This window comes from Sander lucioperca, chromosome 24 (assembly GCF_008315115.2).
Source record: "Sander lucioperca isolate FBNREF2018 chromosome 24, SLUC_FBN_1.2, whole genome shotgun sequence".
Classification (NCBI taxonomy): domain Eukaryota; kingdom Metazoa; phylum Chordata; class Actinopteri; order Perciformes; family Percidae; genus Sander; species Sander lucioperca.
In genome coordinates, this window is record NC_050196.1 from 10,545,408 (window position 1) to 10,565,070 (window position 19,663).

General features: G+C 39.1%; 1 protein-coding gene across 1 annotated transcript in view; it reads right to left on the reverse strand.

The window, feature by feature from the left end:
• LOC116044628 (FERM and PDZ domain-containing protein 4-like) overlaps positions 1–8,443 on the reverse strand; it is a 59,850-nt gene extending 51,407 nt beyond the window's left edge. The window contains exon 1 of the mRNA XM_035998491.1: positions 8,094–8,443. Within this exon, the coding sequence (XP_035854384.1) occupies positions 8,094–8,143 (50 nt within the window). The 5' untranslated portion in view covers positions 8,144–8,443. The remainder of the gene's footprint in view (positions 1–8,093) is intronic.
• Between the last annotated feature and the right edge of the window lie 11,220 nt (positions 8,444–19,663).

Here is a 19,663-nt window from a genome sequence, read left to right on the forward strand (position 1 = left end):
TCTGATAGGGCAGACAACACTAAAGCAAGGGAGGGGAGACATAGATGGAGGGAGGGTGTGAGAAAGAGGAGAAATGGACTAGATTGATACAACAAGGGGGAACAAGGGAGGTGTATGTCGGGAGAGATGATGAGGGTTTGAGGGGGGAGAGAGAAAAAGGTCAGGAAGGATAAATAGATGGACGGAGAGATGGATATTCGAAAGTGGGGGGCTGTAAAATGAAGTTGTGATGTGGTAGATAATGATGGATTGGGAGAGGAGAGTGAAGGATGGAATGAATGACAGAGATGGGAAAAGGGCAAGTGGAGACGCAAGGACGGGGAAGGGATTATATGACAAGAGGAGGTGACAATTTCTTGTTACTTATATCAGTATCGGCCTCTCTCTCTCTCTCTCTCAGCTGTTCACTATTAAATAAAGGCAGCCGAGACAGATCATACCTAATCCATTGTACCAGCCGTGGATCGAGTGGGATTGCCACTTGTTTTGAATCATTAAATGCACACAGGTTGGAAGTTTTACAGTCTAAATAATACAATGCATGCTAACAGGGGCATACACTGTCAAGCCAACATTTGAAAGTTCAGTTCAGTTTAGTTTCACTGACAATAAGTTCATCTCTAGACAAAGAACAAAACATGTTGTAAAGTTTTAAACTAAGCCTGATGTTTGACATCAAGCGCAAAGACTTTTCAATTACTTTCAGATCACTGATGTATTTTGGTGCTATAGTTTGATTAAAACACACTTTCTATCCATGCATTCATTTTTAATAATCTACAAAAACTAAACTTTTAAGACCTTCTTGGTGTTCCTAAGGATAATATCCTGTAAAATGTTTCCACAGGTCCATGAGAACTGTGTTTTTATATTGAAACTAATGTTCCCCCAGAGCAGCTGAGTTTTTATCTGCCTGGCATACCTGCTGTACTTGGCGGCAACACAGATTGTTTCTGACGCATTAAACCTGTTGAGTGCTCCATGTGGGTTTAAACAAATAATACATTTAGCTCAGCTTTTTGTTTCTTCCTCTCTGTCTCTTCCTCTTTCATCATGCCTCCCACTGTCAGCCTACTAAACGTCCCTATTCAATAACGGAGCTTGTCGGAGACACTTAGGAGATAAGGAAGAGTAGGAAATGATGGGAGCTATTTGTCACCTAACTGCATATTAATAAGCTGCTGGCTGCCCCAGAACCCTGAGCTTTTTGTGGGCTCCAACGGAGGCGTGCATGAGATGGAAACATACACAAAAAAAGATATTCCATGCAAACATGTTTTTTTCCGCTACATTTACTCAATAGCTACATGCCATGCACATATTCTCATCATGCCTGGCGTGCCGTGCACACACATCAAGATGCAGAAATGGAGACTCGTGTGCAGAGTGCAGACTGAACAAATTGATCAAATGCTATTAGCTATTCTTCAAGCCCAGCGTGACATTTAATTACGCATACATGCACACACTGACTAAGCTTGAATACTGACGAGAGATGTTTGTTTTTTTTCTCTCGAGGCGACCAAAGCCAAAGGTCTGCCAAATACCCTCACACACACACAAACAAGCATGCAATTACACGTGTGCCAGTCTGTCCCAGTAAAAAACAGGTATAGTAATAATAATTAATAATATGTGGCAGTAAATAAAAACACATGACAGTAAGGCTAAATCAAATCGAAATGAGAAAATATAGAATTTTAACAACCGATATCAGACATTTAGACTAAATAGAAATAAAACTAAATTTGTGAAAAACTACTGCTCACTGAATGTACAGACTTAAGTGTGATTATCAGGCTAAGGATCAATAATGTGTGATGACAAAGAGGCCGAAGGGGCTCTGGCTTGGGCAACAGTCCCAGTGTTGCTGGACATAACTGGGCATTGCTCCCAGTGATGAGAGAAACAAAGTGAGAGTCAAAGTAATAGTGGAAGTGTTCTGGGCAAGAGTGGAAGTAATAAATAACATTTTATTATTTTTTTCTGGAACAGAAGCTGAGAGGCCATATTGTGGTGTTTTTAGTGTTGCACTTTTAAAGCAATTTTATATGCTGATGTGTGTTTGGACTGGAGTGTTACGTTGTGACAGTATAAATAGTGGAAACTTTCCTTAAGGATTTCATCAGAAACTGGCAAACTGTAAAAATGCAGCATCACACGTGTCCAAGCATTCAGAGGTTGTGATAACAAACTGTAAATATTTACATCATCCAAATTGAGGGTGAAGGGAATAGGAGCGTATTTGAGCAAGATATGTACAGGTCAGCAAATGGATATGTACACCTAGGCTCTTGTTGAAAGCTTAAACAGCTTTATACAACCAGTTGCTGGGCAACTAGAATATCTAATTCACCTGAGGTTCAAAAAGGAAGACCACCTTAAAGGACAAATTGTTTGTTAATGCAAATCTCATCCATCTGTTGTAGTCATTTAATATGAAAGGAAACGCAGCTCAGGACATTTGCAACTAAGTGGCATATGGGTTTTAAATCTGACCGTTCCTGTAGACATGGAGAGAGAAACATCATGTGAAAACCCTGTAAACGTTTTTTTAACTGCCGGGGCTGCTGCCATATCTGCATTTAGTCATTAAAGGATTGTGGTTTTACACACTAGCTCATCTGACAATTATGAAAGATCTCTCAGTGTTTGGAAACAGGGGACGGATTTGCACAAATCCCCACTTAGTGCAACACCCGGTTACATGTCTAGTCCACACATCCACATACACACACACACTAACTCAGACTATGGCTATTGTACTTGTGTGATAAATGGTATTCCCAGTGAGATTATATTCATCTGCTTCCATTAGCTTCCATAAGCATGAACAACAATGAGGCAAAAATAAATAGACATATCCAACATTGAGCGGATGCCTCGTCAATACCCGCCAGCATAGCTGCTCACAGTGTGTTCGGGTGGTAATGTGGTATTGATGGTACAGCCTTGTTGGTCAATGATGTGGTCAGCTGATTTGGTAACAGCGTATCTTGTTAAAAGTCTTTATCTTTTTTTTTTTTTTTTTTTTTTTTACAGGACACATACGTACACGTCAGCACAAATGCAGAAGTGTTAGCAGTAAATCAAATACAGTGTAGTGCATAGCAGGAATTTGCTTTTAATTCTGATAATGTGTCATACTGTCTCAGGGAGGGAAAGAGAGAATGCACTGCAATATTGTCATCTTAGGTAAGGTTTATTGAAATATATGGGGTTTTAAATAATGATTTTATATCTATATATAAATACGTGTACAAGCCCAGGAATAAGCAAAATCAAATCAAATTGACTTGACTTTGGCAAGTTGTCAGCAATTTCCTAAGCATTTACTAATGCAGAAAGTTTAACAGAGTCAGCCACATACTGTATGGATGCAAACAGCAACACATAGTTTAGTAGACATTTACAAAATGTATAAAAAGTCAAAGGCTATTTTGAAAGTTTAAAACCTGGCTATTGTGTGCATTTCCTTCCAGAGATGCTGGATGTTCAAAATCTGAACTGGAAGAGCCGAGTAGGGGATTGTAACTGTGGTGTTTTTCATGATGCATTCCAAATCACTCCTGTTTGATTTCGGCGGCCAACAGGAATTTACATGAATTTACATCTGACAGGCGAAAAGAGAAGAAGAGGAGGAAGAGGACTAGATTTTGAGCACCTGCCAGCAAACTAATCGGCCTATGACCGATTTGGCCTCAAGGCCCTTCTAAACTGACCCAACCCGAATCCGAGCACAAACATCCTGCAGTGCACAGGGGCACAGAATTGGAACGACAGCAGATTATAATCAAAGGAAGAGCACTTTCAATAGACACACAAATTCTCTACACTGTTTTGGAGAGTGAGAGAATTGGATTTGGTCTCCAACAAAGCAGCCAAGGTGTATTATCTCGCTCACAGAAAAAAAAAAGCTACTGTCTACAGGAAACACACTGAATTTCATCACATTCAATTTGTACTTGAAATTTAATATAAAGTTTGCCATACCTTGGAATGTGAGGTATGAGAAATGATGACCCTTGTTATGTACATGTGCAATACAAAATAAATTGGAAAAGAGAGGGCAGATGAAGGTTCACTTTCAACCTAAGATAAATAATCAGTCAAGAAATGACTAAAAAGACATATTCCAAACATTGATCAAACATCTCCCTTTGAATAATGAAACGCCTCGAGTCCGAGTCACTAAAACATTAGTTCTATTTTATCTACAATAATAACATATATTTTTTGTGTGAATTTGGTTTATGTGATGCACTTATTTGGTAGGTTTTTGGACACTCTTATTTTCCAGAATACAGAACAAAGTTGCAGATTTCAGTTTTGTTGCAAGCATTCTGTAGTACAATAGGAATGAGAAAAGCAGCACAGCAGGTTCACTTGATTTCACTTGTATCCCTATGTGTGTCACTCATTCTGCAGCTGCTGAGTCAACATTTAAATATTTGGTATATCAGTGGTTTGAAAACCACAAACAGCAGAAGGAGAGATTGAAAAAAGAATCAGCCCATGCATGCCTGTCTCCCTGACACAGCAGAGCAGAGTCTGAATCTGAATCAAATTTCATTTGTCTGCTTTCTGGGCCACATATTTCCTGGCCAATGACCTATCACCTTGTTGCTGTAATCCTTCGACAATGATGCTGCGATCTGGCGCTTCCTCAATCCCGCAGTCCACTGCTGACCAGCAGCTGCATGGGTTTATGTTCAGGTGGGGGGAAAAAATGAGACAGAAGGGGAAGCTCACTTTTTTCTACTTTTCTTTCTCACTTGCTGTAGTTAGAAAACATACCATAAAGTTATGTTTGATTGTGCTTTCATAATTTAATCTGTAGCCACAAAACAAAAGTGTGATTTTTAGGATTAAAACACATTTGGGTTGTGTTATTAGTTGACGCGTCTGAAGAACTACGAGACATATCTTAGTAGGCCAACTCTAAATGTGACCCTTTATGTTAGTGTCAAAACCACCCGTCATGTTCTTTTAAAACTGAGTAACTTAAGTCATTTTAACACAAGATATTAATTCTCGTCACAATGATTGTTCATAAACCGTAAATGGTTTAGTCAAGTTTACATTCATACTACTAATGGCAACAGTTAGACGTTTCAATCATGTATCCATTACTTGAAGCTAGTTAGTGTTCAGGTGTTACAACTGAGTCTACATCTTTTTTTTTTTTTAAATCATAACTGTTTATTTTTTCATATTAGTTGAGCTACTCAACAATCTGACCTTGTACCCCTGGTTGGGTATCACTCTAGGCTATATGGGATGTCTTATTACAACTAGTGTCAACAATAAATTAGTTTAGTTAAGAAGTCCATCAATCATATGATTGAAATGTGTGTGTGTGTGTGTGTGTGTGTGTGTGTGTGTGTGTGTGTGTGTGTGTGTGTGTGTGTGTGTGTGTGTGTGTGTGTGTGTGTGTGTGTGTGTGTGTGTGTGTGTTTATATGTGGATTATCACTCCAAGTGGCAATCAGTAAACACACCATCCGGTTGCTGAGGGATGATATGAAAACAATTAATTCCCCTCCTGATCCTCAGTTACTCAGTATGCTAAATGAAAACTCCTGAACTTTACAGCCAGCAACACACATGCACTATACATTCCTTAACATACTGAATATGCACAGTGTAGGAAGCCACATGCATACAAATATATGGGCAAAATTCTAACATTTGATGAGACCACACCTCACACACACGGCCATATTTCCCAGCAGCCAGCTAGCTAAACCCCCTCAATCCATGATGTAATCTCTAAGTGTGTTCAGTAATTACAAGGTTCTGGATTTCTCTGCCGCTTGGAGCCACCTCAGCCTTATGTAACGGACGACTCACGTGCAGTCAATTCACTGAGCAAGATTACAATATGGCTGCTTTAAAGCCTGCAGCAAGACAGTCACCATTAAATCCAGCAACTTGCTCAGATCAGATACGATAGTCAAGAGACAATGAAGAAAAAAGAGGTGGTGATGTTTTTAACCTCAACAGGATGACTAGCAATAACGCTAACGGTCAGTCAGTCAGTCGGTCGGTCAGTAAGTCAGTCAGGTATTTAACACATCAACAATCCTCATTAAAAATATTAAAGATATTCTCAGAGAGCTCTTTCAATATGTCATTTTGCATCCCATTCACTTTAATAGGATTGGGGATGCAAAATTGTACAGTTGAGCACCCTGTAACACAATATGCATTCATAACAATGGTTCAAAAACACACATTATTAGCAGAAAGAGACAAACACTCCAGAAAAGAAGTAGTTCTGTAATGTAAATTACAAGAGAGAGCAATTTTCTACAGTAACCTCATGTATTATGTTTGTGCAATTATAACCAGTGGTGGAAAGTAAGTGTGTGCATTCTCAAATAGTGCACTTAAGTACAATTACTTGTATTTCCATTTTATGCTAGGTAACACTTTATAATAACCATCATTAATAATTGGTAAATTGCTAATTAATTAAACTTTAGTTAAGTTCTTTTACTGTTAAACAATGAAATTATGATTTACAATATTTACTAATTATCAGTAAAGTTATCATTCATGTTATATCATTAGTTTAGTGTAATTAAAAATAGTTTATAAATTTAGATAGATTGCTAATACTTTTTCAATGTTGAATAATTGTTTGTAAACCTATCTATAAACATTTGGATGCTATTATAAAGTTGCAACTAATGCTTATAATAATTAGTTTGTGATTAATAAGAGGTTTATAAAGCATCAAGTAACATTACTTTGGCCCTATTAAATCATTTTTGGAGATCTATAGAAGAGATGATTATTTGTGCACTGATCATTGCTATCTAAATAATGTTTGTAGATGCTTTACAAAGTTATTTTTCTATTTCTATTAATTTCTATTAACCACTAACAAGGTATTATAATCATCAGTTGCAACTTACATAATACAAGCCATCCAAATAATGTTTATTGATGGTTTATAATGATTTCATTAAGGTTTACAAATCATGTGGTAATCATTAATCATCATCATTTCATCGTTTAACAGTAAAATAACTATTAACTTAGGTTAAATTAACTATGAATTGACCATTTATTAGGTGATGGTTATTAAGTGTTACCTGCCTACTTTTTACTTCTACTTCACTACATTTCAGGGGGAAATACTTTGTACTCCACTACATTTATTTGACACTGTAACTACACTGTAGTTACTTTTCAGATTTAATATTTAACATACAAAATATATGATCCATTTATAAAATATGATGCATTGTTATACATTATACTTTCCAACTGAAAATGAAGTAGTTACAATTACATCTGACCAACTACATCATCAAAGTACTGCTTACATATTACTACATCAATAATAATAATCCAATAATATAATACAGTATAAGACTGACCAGGAGCCATTTCTCATAATGCACTAATACTTATACTTTCGATGCTTTTAAGTATATGTTGTTGCTAACACTTCAATACAATTTTGAATGTAGTATTTGGATTATTTTTGGTGTGCTATTGCTACTTTTACTTAAGTCAATGATTTGAACTGATTATAACGACCCGATCCGATTTCTGCTTGGTCACGTGTTTCAGATTTGTAGAGTGTTTCAACATTTTAAATTACATTTGGTTTAGGACACGCTCAAATTGACATAATTAAACACAGTGCAGAGCTGACTTTGGCTAACAAGAACAGGAAAAAACGCATTAACCTAATCTGCAAAAGACTGAATTCATATACACTACATGTTTAAGATGAATAAAAAACAGCAAACGGGAAGGCATCAAAAGACCAATTACCTAAAATTTGCCTGAAACAGCACAACTATTCATAAAGAATCTGTGACCCTGAGCCACAAGCCCATAACAGGCTCCAACAACCAGCAGCAACCTCCATGTAAACCTCCCATGGAGCTTAATCAACGAAGCCCTCGCTAAAGAGCTTTAACGCTCTGATTAGTGAAGTGCTGAAAGAGGTAAGGCAAAGGTTGAAAATGTATCTTCAACTCAAAGGAATTCTACTTTGCATATAAGTCCAACATGGCCATGGCCGTCACCACAGCAAGCAAACAAGAAGTGTCAAGGGACACCAGAACTTACTGGAAAGCGGTTAACATCCCAGGTTCATCATCGTCGTCGCACGGCTCCATCCGGTCAGCCGGACCGGACAGATGAAGGAATAAACGGGTGGACAGAGTGGGATCGACGCTGGGGTCCCACCACCACCAAAAGGCTCAGAGCGTCGGAGAAAGAGCTCCTGTCCCTGTCCCTGAGTCCAACTCCTCCACTAAAAAAATCCACTTCCTCTGAATCTCCGTATAAAAAAATCCCCAAACTCAATTTTCTGTGTGTGCGTGTGCATATGTGTATTTTTGAGTGTGTTCCTGTTTTTTGTGTGTGTGTTTTTTTTTTTTCATTCCTAGCTTGGTGCCAAATGTTCCAGCTTAGCACCGCTGTGCAGCACCACTGGTGATGGATTTAGCCGGGGCATCTGGGCCAGCGGGGATAAACTCCATTAACTCACACACATAAATGCACGGACACCGGCACACACACACACGCATGCATGCAGAGGGTGTGTGAGATCGCAGGGGACAATAACGGGAAAACCTCCCCCACACGGCATCATCAGAGAGATGTCAAGATGTGTGATATACAGTGTGTCCAGCACACTCACACACACACTCCCTGTCCCCACACACAGAGCGGGTGGATCAATGCATGAACAGATGTGTGCCAACTTTAGAGCTGCTACTAAGCACAGAAGTCAGCAGCTGTACTTACAGCGAGCATGTGTGTGAGACACAAAGATGTCTGATGCCTCTCAACCCCGATTTCTTGTACAGTATATATATATATATATATATATATATATATATATATATATATATATATATATAGGTGTGTATACATATGTGAATGGATTAGAATCAATGATTGCGAAGGGATTCTCTCCGGTCAGAGCAGGCAGAGGTCAGCTGTGCCCCCTGGGCATAGAGCAGACAGCGAGAGATTAACACAACAATAATGTGTATACAATATGAGAAGGACGCAACATAATAGTGCAGTCGTCCTTGCTGACTCAGAGGAGATAAACAAAGACTGGTGACAATAAAATCTGATTGTGTACAAAGCAAGAAAGAAAAAATGTATTTACAACCCATCACATAAACTAATTCTTCCCTCCCTTTTCTCTCTCGGCCTGTGTGAAGAAGGGGATGAGCACAAACTATATGAAATGATTTAAACACTGAAAATCAACACTGTCTGGTCTATGTGGGGGTGTAAGGCACTGGGCCTATAACAGAGGCAGAGAAGGAGGGTCATTTCTAACAATCTTCACTCCCTTTGCATTTAGCTGTAGACAAGAATTCAAGGGCATAGCTTGAACAGACTTCTAAAAAATTCACAAGGTAAAATATGATTAAAGAAAGGGCAGGAAAAAGGGCTGTAGCCAGGATTTTTGAAATGGCACACACTGCTCTATGCTACACACTGCCTGTGTGTGTTTGACTATGCTCTGCATTCCACCTTGCAGTAAAAAGCCTCCCACAGTACCAGAGAACCTGCATCTCGGTAAAATAAGACCAGAATGAATCCAGAAAATGGATCACAGCCTGCAAGTAAAGGGCTCAAATTGCTCGCTTGCAGGTACAGAATGCAGATCGCAGAGAAAATAGACAAAGAAAGACACTAAACATCAACGAGGCACTCTGAAAGTAAAGCCAAGAAATAGTGACAAAGCCAAGATCTCTGCTCTACGGCCCAGTAGTGTACTGACCAAAAGTGAGCAGCACCTTTTTATTGCACAGGATGCAGAAGAATGCTCTGGAGGAAGTTACAAAGGAGAAAGAGTCATGTTTTGTCCACTTAGAAAAGATCTTCAATTTAGATTTTTTTGTTGTTGCTTGTAGCATGGCTGCTAAAATACAGTATTTAGTTATTTATTTGAAATACTGTGTTGGCTTCCTACAAATATATTTCTAAAGTGATTAAAGCATTGCATGTGTGTCAAGATCCATAGTAAGTTTAGAAATGTTTGAGTCATGATAGTAACTAAAAGGAGGGTAAAAGGAGGTGACTTCAGAGACTCCAGAAATCCCTGTCCTGCTTGTTGGAGGTGTTGTTGGCCTAATTTAATAAAACATCTGCGATAGCAAGCACTATTTTGATAACCCAAGTGATATACAGTACCGAATCTCAAAAACTCAACTCTATAACATCTAGCCGGCTGGTGAAAAGTGCTGCCTGTCTTATTAACCTCAGATTTATGACCGTGTGGTCTGATGTCCTCTACCGTCACCCTCTCTGGGCGAGTACATCATTCTTTTGACAGCTGAATTTGGCTTCTGTATATATGAGTTTGTTTGTATTACAAAATGCAAATGGTCGTTCCACACAATTTTACAATGACATAATGATATAATGCCAGCCCTGCACATTTCAGTTCAGTAGAGGCCAGCTCTGTTTGCTACCTCTGAGATGCCACCTGGTAACTGACTCTTGGCCAAGCAGCTATCTATAGCCATGTCTACAGGGACTACTGATTTGTACATGGCCCCTGTGTGACTAATTTTATATATGGCATGATAACAAAAATTCACCTTGGACTGAAATATCTGCTGATACAATATATTGTTTCAATATTAAATGTCCAATATCAACCAGCTGGTGTTTTCCACTGCAGATATCGAGGCTTCTCCCTGACCACAGCTACATGAAACAGTCTGCAAATAAATCCTATTTCTTTCCTAATTAAACTCACTTATTTAGTCATGTGTTTTACAACTTAATTCTACATTAGAAAAGCAGAATTACATATTTTCACAAACATAAATAAATGGGTTAGCTTGCCCTGCCTTGAAGGTTAGGATTTAAAAATTAAAGTAAGGTGAAGGTTACTATTAAAGTGAATGCTAGGTAGTGGCAAATGTAGGGAACACATACAGGGTTAAAGAATAAGAATAAGCTCCTAAATGCCCTAAAAACACACACACACACACACACACACACACACACACACACACGTTTGTATGTTATGCTGGAAATGACTCCTGGCCAAATGACTGCACCTCCGTCGTGTCCATCTGGTGGGTTTGTAGACTTTACATTATTTCATGTTACAAACGTGAGTTACACTTTACTTGAAGGTATCTACATAAGAGTGACATGACACTGTCATGAACGTGTCATAAACATTATAAACAAGTCATAAATGTTTATGACCTAACGCTTCGTTTAGTAAGTGTCATTCGAGTTTTGTCATAAGTTATGGCTAGGGTTAGGGTTCATGTGTCATGACTGTGTCATGTGTTCATGACAGTGTCATGTCACTCTTATGTAGATAACTTCAAGTAAAGTGTTACCCAAATGTGTTTGTTTACTGGAAAAAGAGAAAACAAAATAGTCTCCTTAGTAACAGTAATTTATTTGTCTTATCCACCTACTACCACAAGCTCTATTTTATGTAATATTATTTGGATTGTCGTCAGGAAGCAGAGGATGGGAGGAAGATAGAGTGGGAGAGAGGTAACAAGGAATGTAGGAGAGAAAAGGTAACTAAAAAAAAAAAAGCTAAAAGTCTCATCTGATGGATTTGATGGAACAGACGACTCACTCCAGAGTGACAAAGGTCCTTAATGTTTCATTAAGTGAATGGAGATTCAACCTCTTTCTCCTATCAGTCATAATACAGCATGAATTAACTGACACAGTCACCAGCTGACCAGTTCAGAAAATCTGTTGCTTCTGCCTCCTGCGCATCACTTTTCTATAATGCTGATTGTTTGCTCCAATACAGATGCTCAATTAACTGGAAGCTCAACGTTTCTCCACATCTAATTACCGCTTAAAGACAAATTGTGGCATCTCATATAGCGCTGCTCTAGTATTGGATGAATCTTGCATGTATTATCCCAATAAAAACACTGTAATTGAATGCCAAAAACGGCTAATTTGCTCATTGATACCTCGGAACTTTTAATTCTGTATTCCCACACATCCAGCGATGCTCACAAATTCAACTGGTGGTCCATTGTGGGGCAATTAAAGGTCAAAATTTCACACTCAAATGTGGTGCATCAGACAGCATTGGAGTCTTTTAGACATCTTGGCACGGTGTTCTAGTAAAATACATGCTTTCCTTTTCTATTTAATTACTGCTGCTTCCAGTCTAACCAATTCTATATCTGATTCTAAACATCCAGTGTGAGCAAAACATAATCTTAATACACCAAGACCTGCCACATAATGTTATTGAGTATGACTGGATCATAAGAGCCTCACTGCTATTACTGTGTAACCATGTTAAAGTGCAACCATTGCGATGGTGTAACCCTAGACTAATTCAGAAAGGAGCCAGCTGCCCCAAAGTTCTGTCACATAATTCTAATCAGGTAAGAAGAGCCTTTAAATGCTCAATCTCCATTCGTTTAACCGGTAAACATTTACATTTTAAAAAGTTGATATGGAATGTGTCCAGCACACAGGGAGCAGCATTTATTTGAATTTGTGCTTGTGTCCACCTGATGAATGTAAGACCAGTATTTATTCTCCTAGCAGCCCAGATCTGCTGTCGACCAACTCCTGAGGGAACTATCTCTCTCTCTCTCTAGGACTGAGCCAAAACAGTGAAGTTGCAGGCCGTAAAACCAAAATGAGCTGAAAAGCCACTGAAAGACTCCGTACGAGGAGAACTGCAGAGTGATAATTCTCTGTGGGTTCATCACTACATGCAACACTATTCACATTACGCGTTGTCAGTGATTCCACTGTATTTACTACCGTGATGGGGTAGAAAACAATTCAACAACATTTCCTGAACCCACAGTTAAGATTCTCTACCAGCTACAGAGCTATTAAACACTTAATATTCATCACATTTGTAAGCCTTAAATGAAATATGAACTAGTGTTAATAGTGTTTACTTCTATCAATCTAGGCGGGGAAATAGCAGTGTATGTGGGTTTAGGCAGCGGCTATCCTACAGACTGCACTGCCTCACACTAAAGCCTCACTTGAAATCCTCTCAAATTTGATGTCAAAACCACAGAGCTTGAAAGAAGTAGAAAATGCAGTTCTACAGAAAGATAAGTGGGAAGGCTCAGATCAGAGTGCCTCCACCCAACTGTGAAAATGTCTGTCTGCCACACACTGCACTTGCCTGGCGAGATAGACACAACTTCCTCCAAAATTCTCCAGAAGACCAAACCATTTGCAGCCTCTGCTCAGCTGAAATGAGCTGCACAGCGATATTTGATTTTCTGTGCTGTACCATAGGGAGATAAACTGAATAACATAAGAAAATAAAATACAGAAATTTAAAACTCAAATGAAGCCAATTTGCATGTATGTACTCACTCCATGGAGACATACTATCACCCCCCGCACCTTCACTACACTCGTCCATAGGTAGTGTATAGCAGTACACTCATCCCCACAGCTCATCATTACATTGTGTAGACACAGAGGATGTGATGTGAGTAAATGCTATATCTTATCCTACCTCATGACTCAGTGTGCCGTCAGGCTGCGCGCCTCTCTGCCCGACTGTATCCTAATCTTCAGGCTGCCACCAGCAGAGGGGCAGGCTCCAACAACAACAACAATAACCACAACTGCAGCAAAATGACTTTAAGTTGGGTCAGTGGGGGTGGGGTGACAAATTGAGAAAGAAAAATTGTAGTTGTGAAGCAATTGAGATAACGGAGAGTGGAGGAGAAAAACAAAATGAGAAGAAAGAATGAATGGATAGAAGGCAGAGGGTCCACATAAGTAGTGATGGGGTCATCCAGCAGCAGAACTACTATCCCTTTATCTGCTTTTATTCCCCTTTTCTTTACATCTCTGTAGCTCCCTGTGTGGTATGATCCTCAGGGCTGCCTCTCTATTTTTTCTCTCTCACTCTCTCTCTGTCTTTACATCTGGGGATGGGTTTTTTTTAGTTTTGTTTAGAAAAGTTCGGCACAGCAAGGGCAAAAACAGCAACAGTAATCTATGTCCCGAAACGGTCATTATATTGTCATCTTTATTATTATTCTCACGTGAAGCATCCCATCTTGTTCCAGATGGTCCAATCATCGCTAAGCTTCCCTAAATGCACCAGCCAATAGGGTTTAAGCGCACTGACCGCTGTAAGCTTTTTAGACTTTAAATACTGCCCAAGAACATTAACTGTTTCCCTGCACATTACTGAGTCAGAGATCAGCACAAGGAGGACAGAGACCGAAAAGGGGAAATATGAGGAGGACACCAGGAAAAGGCGGAGAAAATGTGGAGGGCCGTTAGCAATGTTTCTATCCAACTATGAAGAAAACTTTTGAAATGTCTTAAAAATTAAATATGAACTTGCTATGTTTACATTAACTGGATTAAGATGAATAAATGGGGTTTCTTAAAATAGTTTGACATTTTAGTTGATACACATACGCTTTTTTTGCCAAGAGTTAGATAAGATTAGCTTAGTTTAGCCAAAAGTCTGGAAGAAGGGGGAAGTCACCGCCAATAACTTGTAAAACTACAAATGACTCTTTTTACCTTTCTGTTAGTGTGCTGGTTAAAAGATGTTTATTAATGACTTTTAGAGGTATTTGGTACTTAAGGTGAATTTTTGAACATTGTAGAGAGCCTCCTACTTCCAGTCTTTATGCTAAGCCAAACACCTCCTGGCTCCAGGCTACTTTGAGCACACACACAGGAATGTGGTATCAATCTTCTCAAGAAAGCATACAATGTGTGTATTTCTCAAGACATCACACTATTCATTTAATATAATAAGTTTACATTACAAATAAAACTAACAAATTACTAAGAAATGCATTTAGTAAATATTGTATACTGTATATATGTATAGATTATGCACAACATAATCATGTATGTATGAACTTATGCCCAAGAACAGTTGTTTGCAAAATGTTAGTATTGTAAGCAAGATTTACATTCCCATTAGTCTTTCTTGACACCTGAATGTGAAAATGTTTAACAATACAAAAAGCCAAGCTGACGTTTGCCACTTCTATTAAGACATTCCATTTTAAAGATGGAAACCCAGCGACTGACAAAGACAGATAAAAAGAGTAAAAAAAATGCATTTATATACCTCAGCTGGCTCTGAAATATTCCTCCACCAAAGTTTAATCAGTCTTCGTGAAAGATACCGAACGCTCCACAAGGAGTTAGGGGTGGTTTAAAGACATGGTGAGAGTGTCAGCCAGTGAGTGTGTTCAGACTTTTGTCTGTCTGTGGAAGGGTAATTATATGTATCAGGGCATGCTCGAGTGATGGAGAGTGGTAGGAAAGAAAGAACGAAAGGGGAAAAAGAAAGGCTTGATGAACAACACCCCGGGTTTTCCCACTAGTCGGAGCCTGAGAATCTCTGAAGAATTCAAGGAGAGGTGATTTATGGTCTCTATCTAAACTAATGCAGGACTTGTTTTATTCACTCTTACAGTCCTGCGACTGGGAATCAGACTTCCATTACGGAAACTTGTGATTAAAACCTGATGAGACAGATAATAATCACCACTGTGGGCTGAAAGCAAAGTCTCAGTGAGAGCACTTGCATTCATGTACTGTTGGTAGAGATCTTTCCTTCTCTTCTCTCCCATCATTTCTAGGTTAGTCTTGTTTCCCTTGCTACTGAACTCTCAACCAGAAGGAAGAAAGAACAAACTAGAGCTGGGCAATATATCGATATTATATAGATATCGTGATATGAGACTCGATATCGTCTTAGAGTTTGGATATCGTAATATGGCATAAGTGTTGTCTTTTCCTGGTTTTAAAGGCCGCATTACAGTAAAGTGATGTCATTTTCTGAACCTACCAGACTGTTGTAACCGTTCTATTATTTGCCTTTACCCACTTAGTCATTATATCCACATTACTGATGATTATTTATCAAAAATCTAGTCAACACTACAATATCGTTGCGGTATCGATATCGAGGGATGTGATATTTAATTTGATTTTCTCCATATCACCCAGCCCTAGAACAAACCTTGCCTTCATTAAATTAAACTTCTTTTGAATGACTCAGACAACCAGGCGCCTTCATCAAAATGTCAATGGAACGCAATTGCAAGTTCAAAAAGCATGCAGAACTACACATTGAGGGGCTTAATCAAAACGTATTGATCAGACCTTGTGCTTGAATCAAGGGACTCACTATATTACATAGAAGTTTACATCAGTGTGACAGAAATTATATTTAAGAACAGATTCAATCCACTAACTGATTTGATGTAAATGTGGTAAATTATGTATCTCAAAATACACAAGACTGTGACTGCAATTACAGGTCAAACCAAGATGGCATATTTAAAATGGAATGCATCATGGAGAATAGCATGTTTACTGTTGCCATGATTACATTTGAATCTCATACACACAATCATGCATGTACTTTACCATGGGAGTCATGCCAGTGACATGAATGATGTGTCTTGTTTAAGGACACTTTGACATGCAGCCATGTTGACTTTTTTTTAAGGCATGCTAGCGTTGTGACTCTGCAGATGGGGATATCTGTCCATCGTTCTAGATTATATCCAACATATATAGAAAATGCGTACTTTCACCTTGTCCCTGATAAATGCTCAAGTTATTACGATAATGTGCTTACTCCTCATTTCCGAGAAAAGACGTCTCCCTCCATGCAGCCTCCCTGGTTCGTGCTTCAGAAAAGAACTTGACTGAAGACTTCTTTAGGTGCTGGTCCTCCAATGGATTGCAGCCACTAGGAGCTGCCAGGGGAGTCAAGACTTGGTCAGAGCTGACTGATGTGAGGTCAGTGCTATGGTCAAATGATGTCCAAGAAGAGTCAGAGGAGGCAGAAGGGCTGGTGTCCACCTTCTCCTCTTGCAATCCATCTCCTCGGTCCATGGTGCAAGAATAAAAATGGAAAAAACGGCACGATTGAGGGGGGGGTACTTGGGGGGGGGCTGGAGAATGAAGATGAGTTAGAAAGAGAAATTCTGACTTGGATGAAGATGGGTCAGGAGATAAATGTGTCAAAAGCTTGTAGTGGATGAAAAGAAGGGAAGCAAAAACACTTCAAAATGATGGAAAGAGATGTCTGCATGCGCCTAATATACAAAGGCTTTTTTACACTCCTCGGTCTCGAAAGAATTCTGAAGAAAGTAAGGAGAGGAACAGCAAGACAAAAGACCAATCAGAGGAAACGCTAGACAAAAGAGATGCTGATACAGATGTGAGGGCAGGAAAAGAAAACCACTCAGGGACTGAAGAGGAAGCCAGACACAGAGACCAGACAGTGGGATGGAAAGATAGGACCCAGCGGCTGCAGATGGAAGGGGGTGAACACAAATAAAGGAAGAGGCAGAATCAGGTGAAAGGTGCGGGCAGCAGCACTTACGAGGCGATAGCTCACATCTCATTACATCCCATTTTCCCCCCCAACAATTGAATCATGTGGTAAGTTGATAGAGACGGAGCAGGACGGGAAATCGATTGGAGATGCATTGAACTGGTGGCTTCTGTGGCTACATGATAGCAGCAGGCAAGAGAGTGCCGTCTTGGGTTGCAGTGATAAGCAGTTCATTATAAGAAGTCTGACGCAGTCCAAATACAATTAGGGCTCACCACTAAAACCCATTAGGACCCTGATATGCGGAAGCCAGGTTAGCCAGCCTCCCATAGGTACACTGGCAATAGACTAAGAGCATTGTTCTGCATACAGTAAAGATACAGTATGCAGGTATAGAAGAGACTTGCACACCTTTTTCAGGGTATTCAAGCGTGCACCTATACTGTAGGTCAACTGCACCAGAAGCTTGGTCAATAAATCTGACTTGTTATAACCAGCATACTTGCTCAATTTAAAAAAATAAAAAAGTCTAGCTTGTAACAACTCTAGGTCAAGTAGTTTCTGTGCACATGTATCGTGCATCTTCTACAACGTGAAGCAACTGTTTCAAGACCTACGTAAAAGCAGCTTTGAGAAATCAAGAATGGAGTGATTTACGGTAGTTACGATGTATAAAACACACTGATCACACTCAGAATAGATAGCTAATAGGCAGCTTTAGCATGGAATAAAAGCATTAAGCGTAGAAGATTATGTTTTTCCCCATCTAGCTTGTCCAATAGAACGATAGCAAAGCTTTTGTATTCTGAGATTTTAGATGAGAAGATTGATGTCACTCCCATGTTTGTGCATTAGCTATGAAGCTAGAGCCATAAGTTGATTAGCTCTAAAGCTAATTAACACATACTGTAGCTCATTTGTTTAATGCGTACACAAATGTAAATGTAAAAACAGTAATTTTCTGTTTTACAAAGAGTCATGTGCTGGAACTCATTAATTAATGTTAACTAATTTATAGTGAGCCATAAAAAAAAAAAAGTTCTGGCAGTTTTATTTTTGAACTTTTGGACAGAGCCACGTTAGCTGTTTCCCCTTCTGCTAATCCAAAATAATGGACTCCCGTGAAATGAGAGTAGTGTGATCTTCAGAAATGTCAAACAAATGTCAAACAATTTCTCCAAGAGAGCTGTGACAGAGCTACAACAGTTACACTGGCAGATATAAAATACTTAGCTTTTAAGGTATGGTTATGATTTCATAGCATACCTCCCATAGTTAATTGTGTTTAGCATTATAGTTTTTTTATTTTTTATTTGTCTGACACTTGTTTAAGGAGAGCACAAAGGGCCTGAACCCCATCAGCATGCTTGAAATGAACTTTTCTATTTTCTAACTATTCTTCACCCACATTTTCAGGGCATAAGTATTTTTACTTGGCCGCACAAGGATAGGCCTTTAAGTACCTCACTTCCTCACGCATTTAGCTTTTGATTGACACAACAACACTGGCTGCTGCAGGAGGGACTAATGAGTTATTGGATGGTGACCTCAAACCCTTTAACTCCACTGAATAGTTACAAATTAAGTATGACAACACTTTAGATTCAGCTGTGACCACATTTGACTAATGTTATGTACTGTAACTCTGCCCACTAGGTCTCTCAAATTCCCTCAACACTGTGGGGTTTCAGGACAACCAGTTCAAAAAGTACCCGATACAGAAGATATCAAACTTCCATCTCTGTCAAATACATGTCCCCCTCTGCTTAGCAGTATAAGACTCCCATCCATCTTCAGCAGACGAGTGCACGGATTATATCAAAATTCCAAATAAACCATAATAAACCAGGGGAACCGTAGCAGTATCATACCACATCAATAACAGATTTGTCTTGCCACTTTTCCTTCTTTTTTTTTAAATCACCTTTGATTAAATAGTGTCAAAGTTCATTTAAATAAGCACCGCTAGATTTGACAAGGTTTGCTTGCAAGTAGCAGGACAAACAGAGCTGCGTTAACAAGGACAGCAGGTTCAAAATGTCAAGCTGCAGCAAAAACATTTTCAGAGTCTACGTTTAAACTCCACTATAACGCAGGGACATGGAAGGACACTGCATGGCAGCTGGATTCTCACGATATCACAAGAAAATCCATTTTGTCAGGCTAGAAGTAATGCGTTGGTGTCTTAACGCCAGTGGACAGAAACAATCAGTGTCCTTCGAGCTACGAGCGTGGTTTGTTCAAAACAACAACTGTGGACATGACAGACAGATGGCTCTTCCAATCTCCTGCCAGGTATTTCTTTTTTAAAGTGTCTGCCCTTTTCCAAACAGTTTTCAATGTT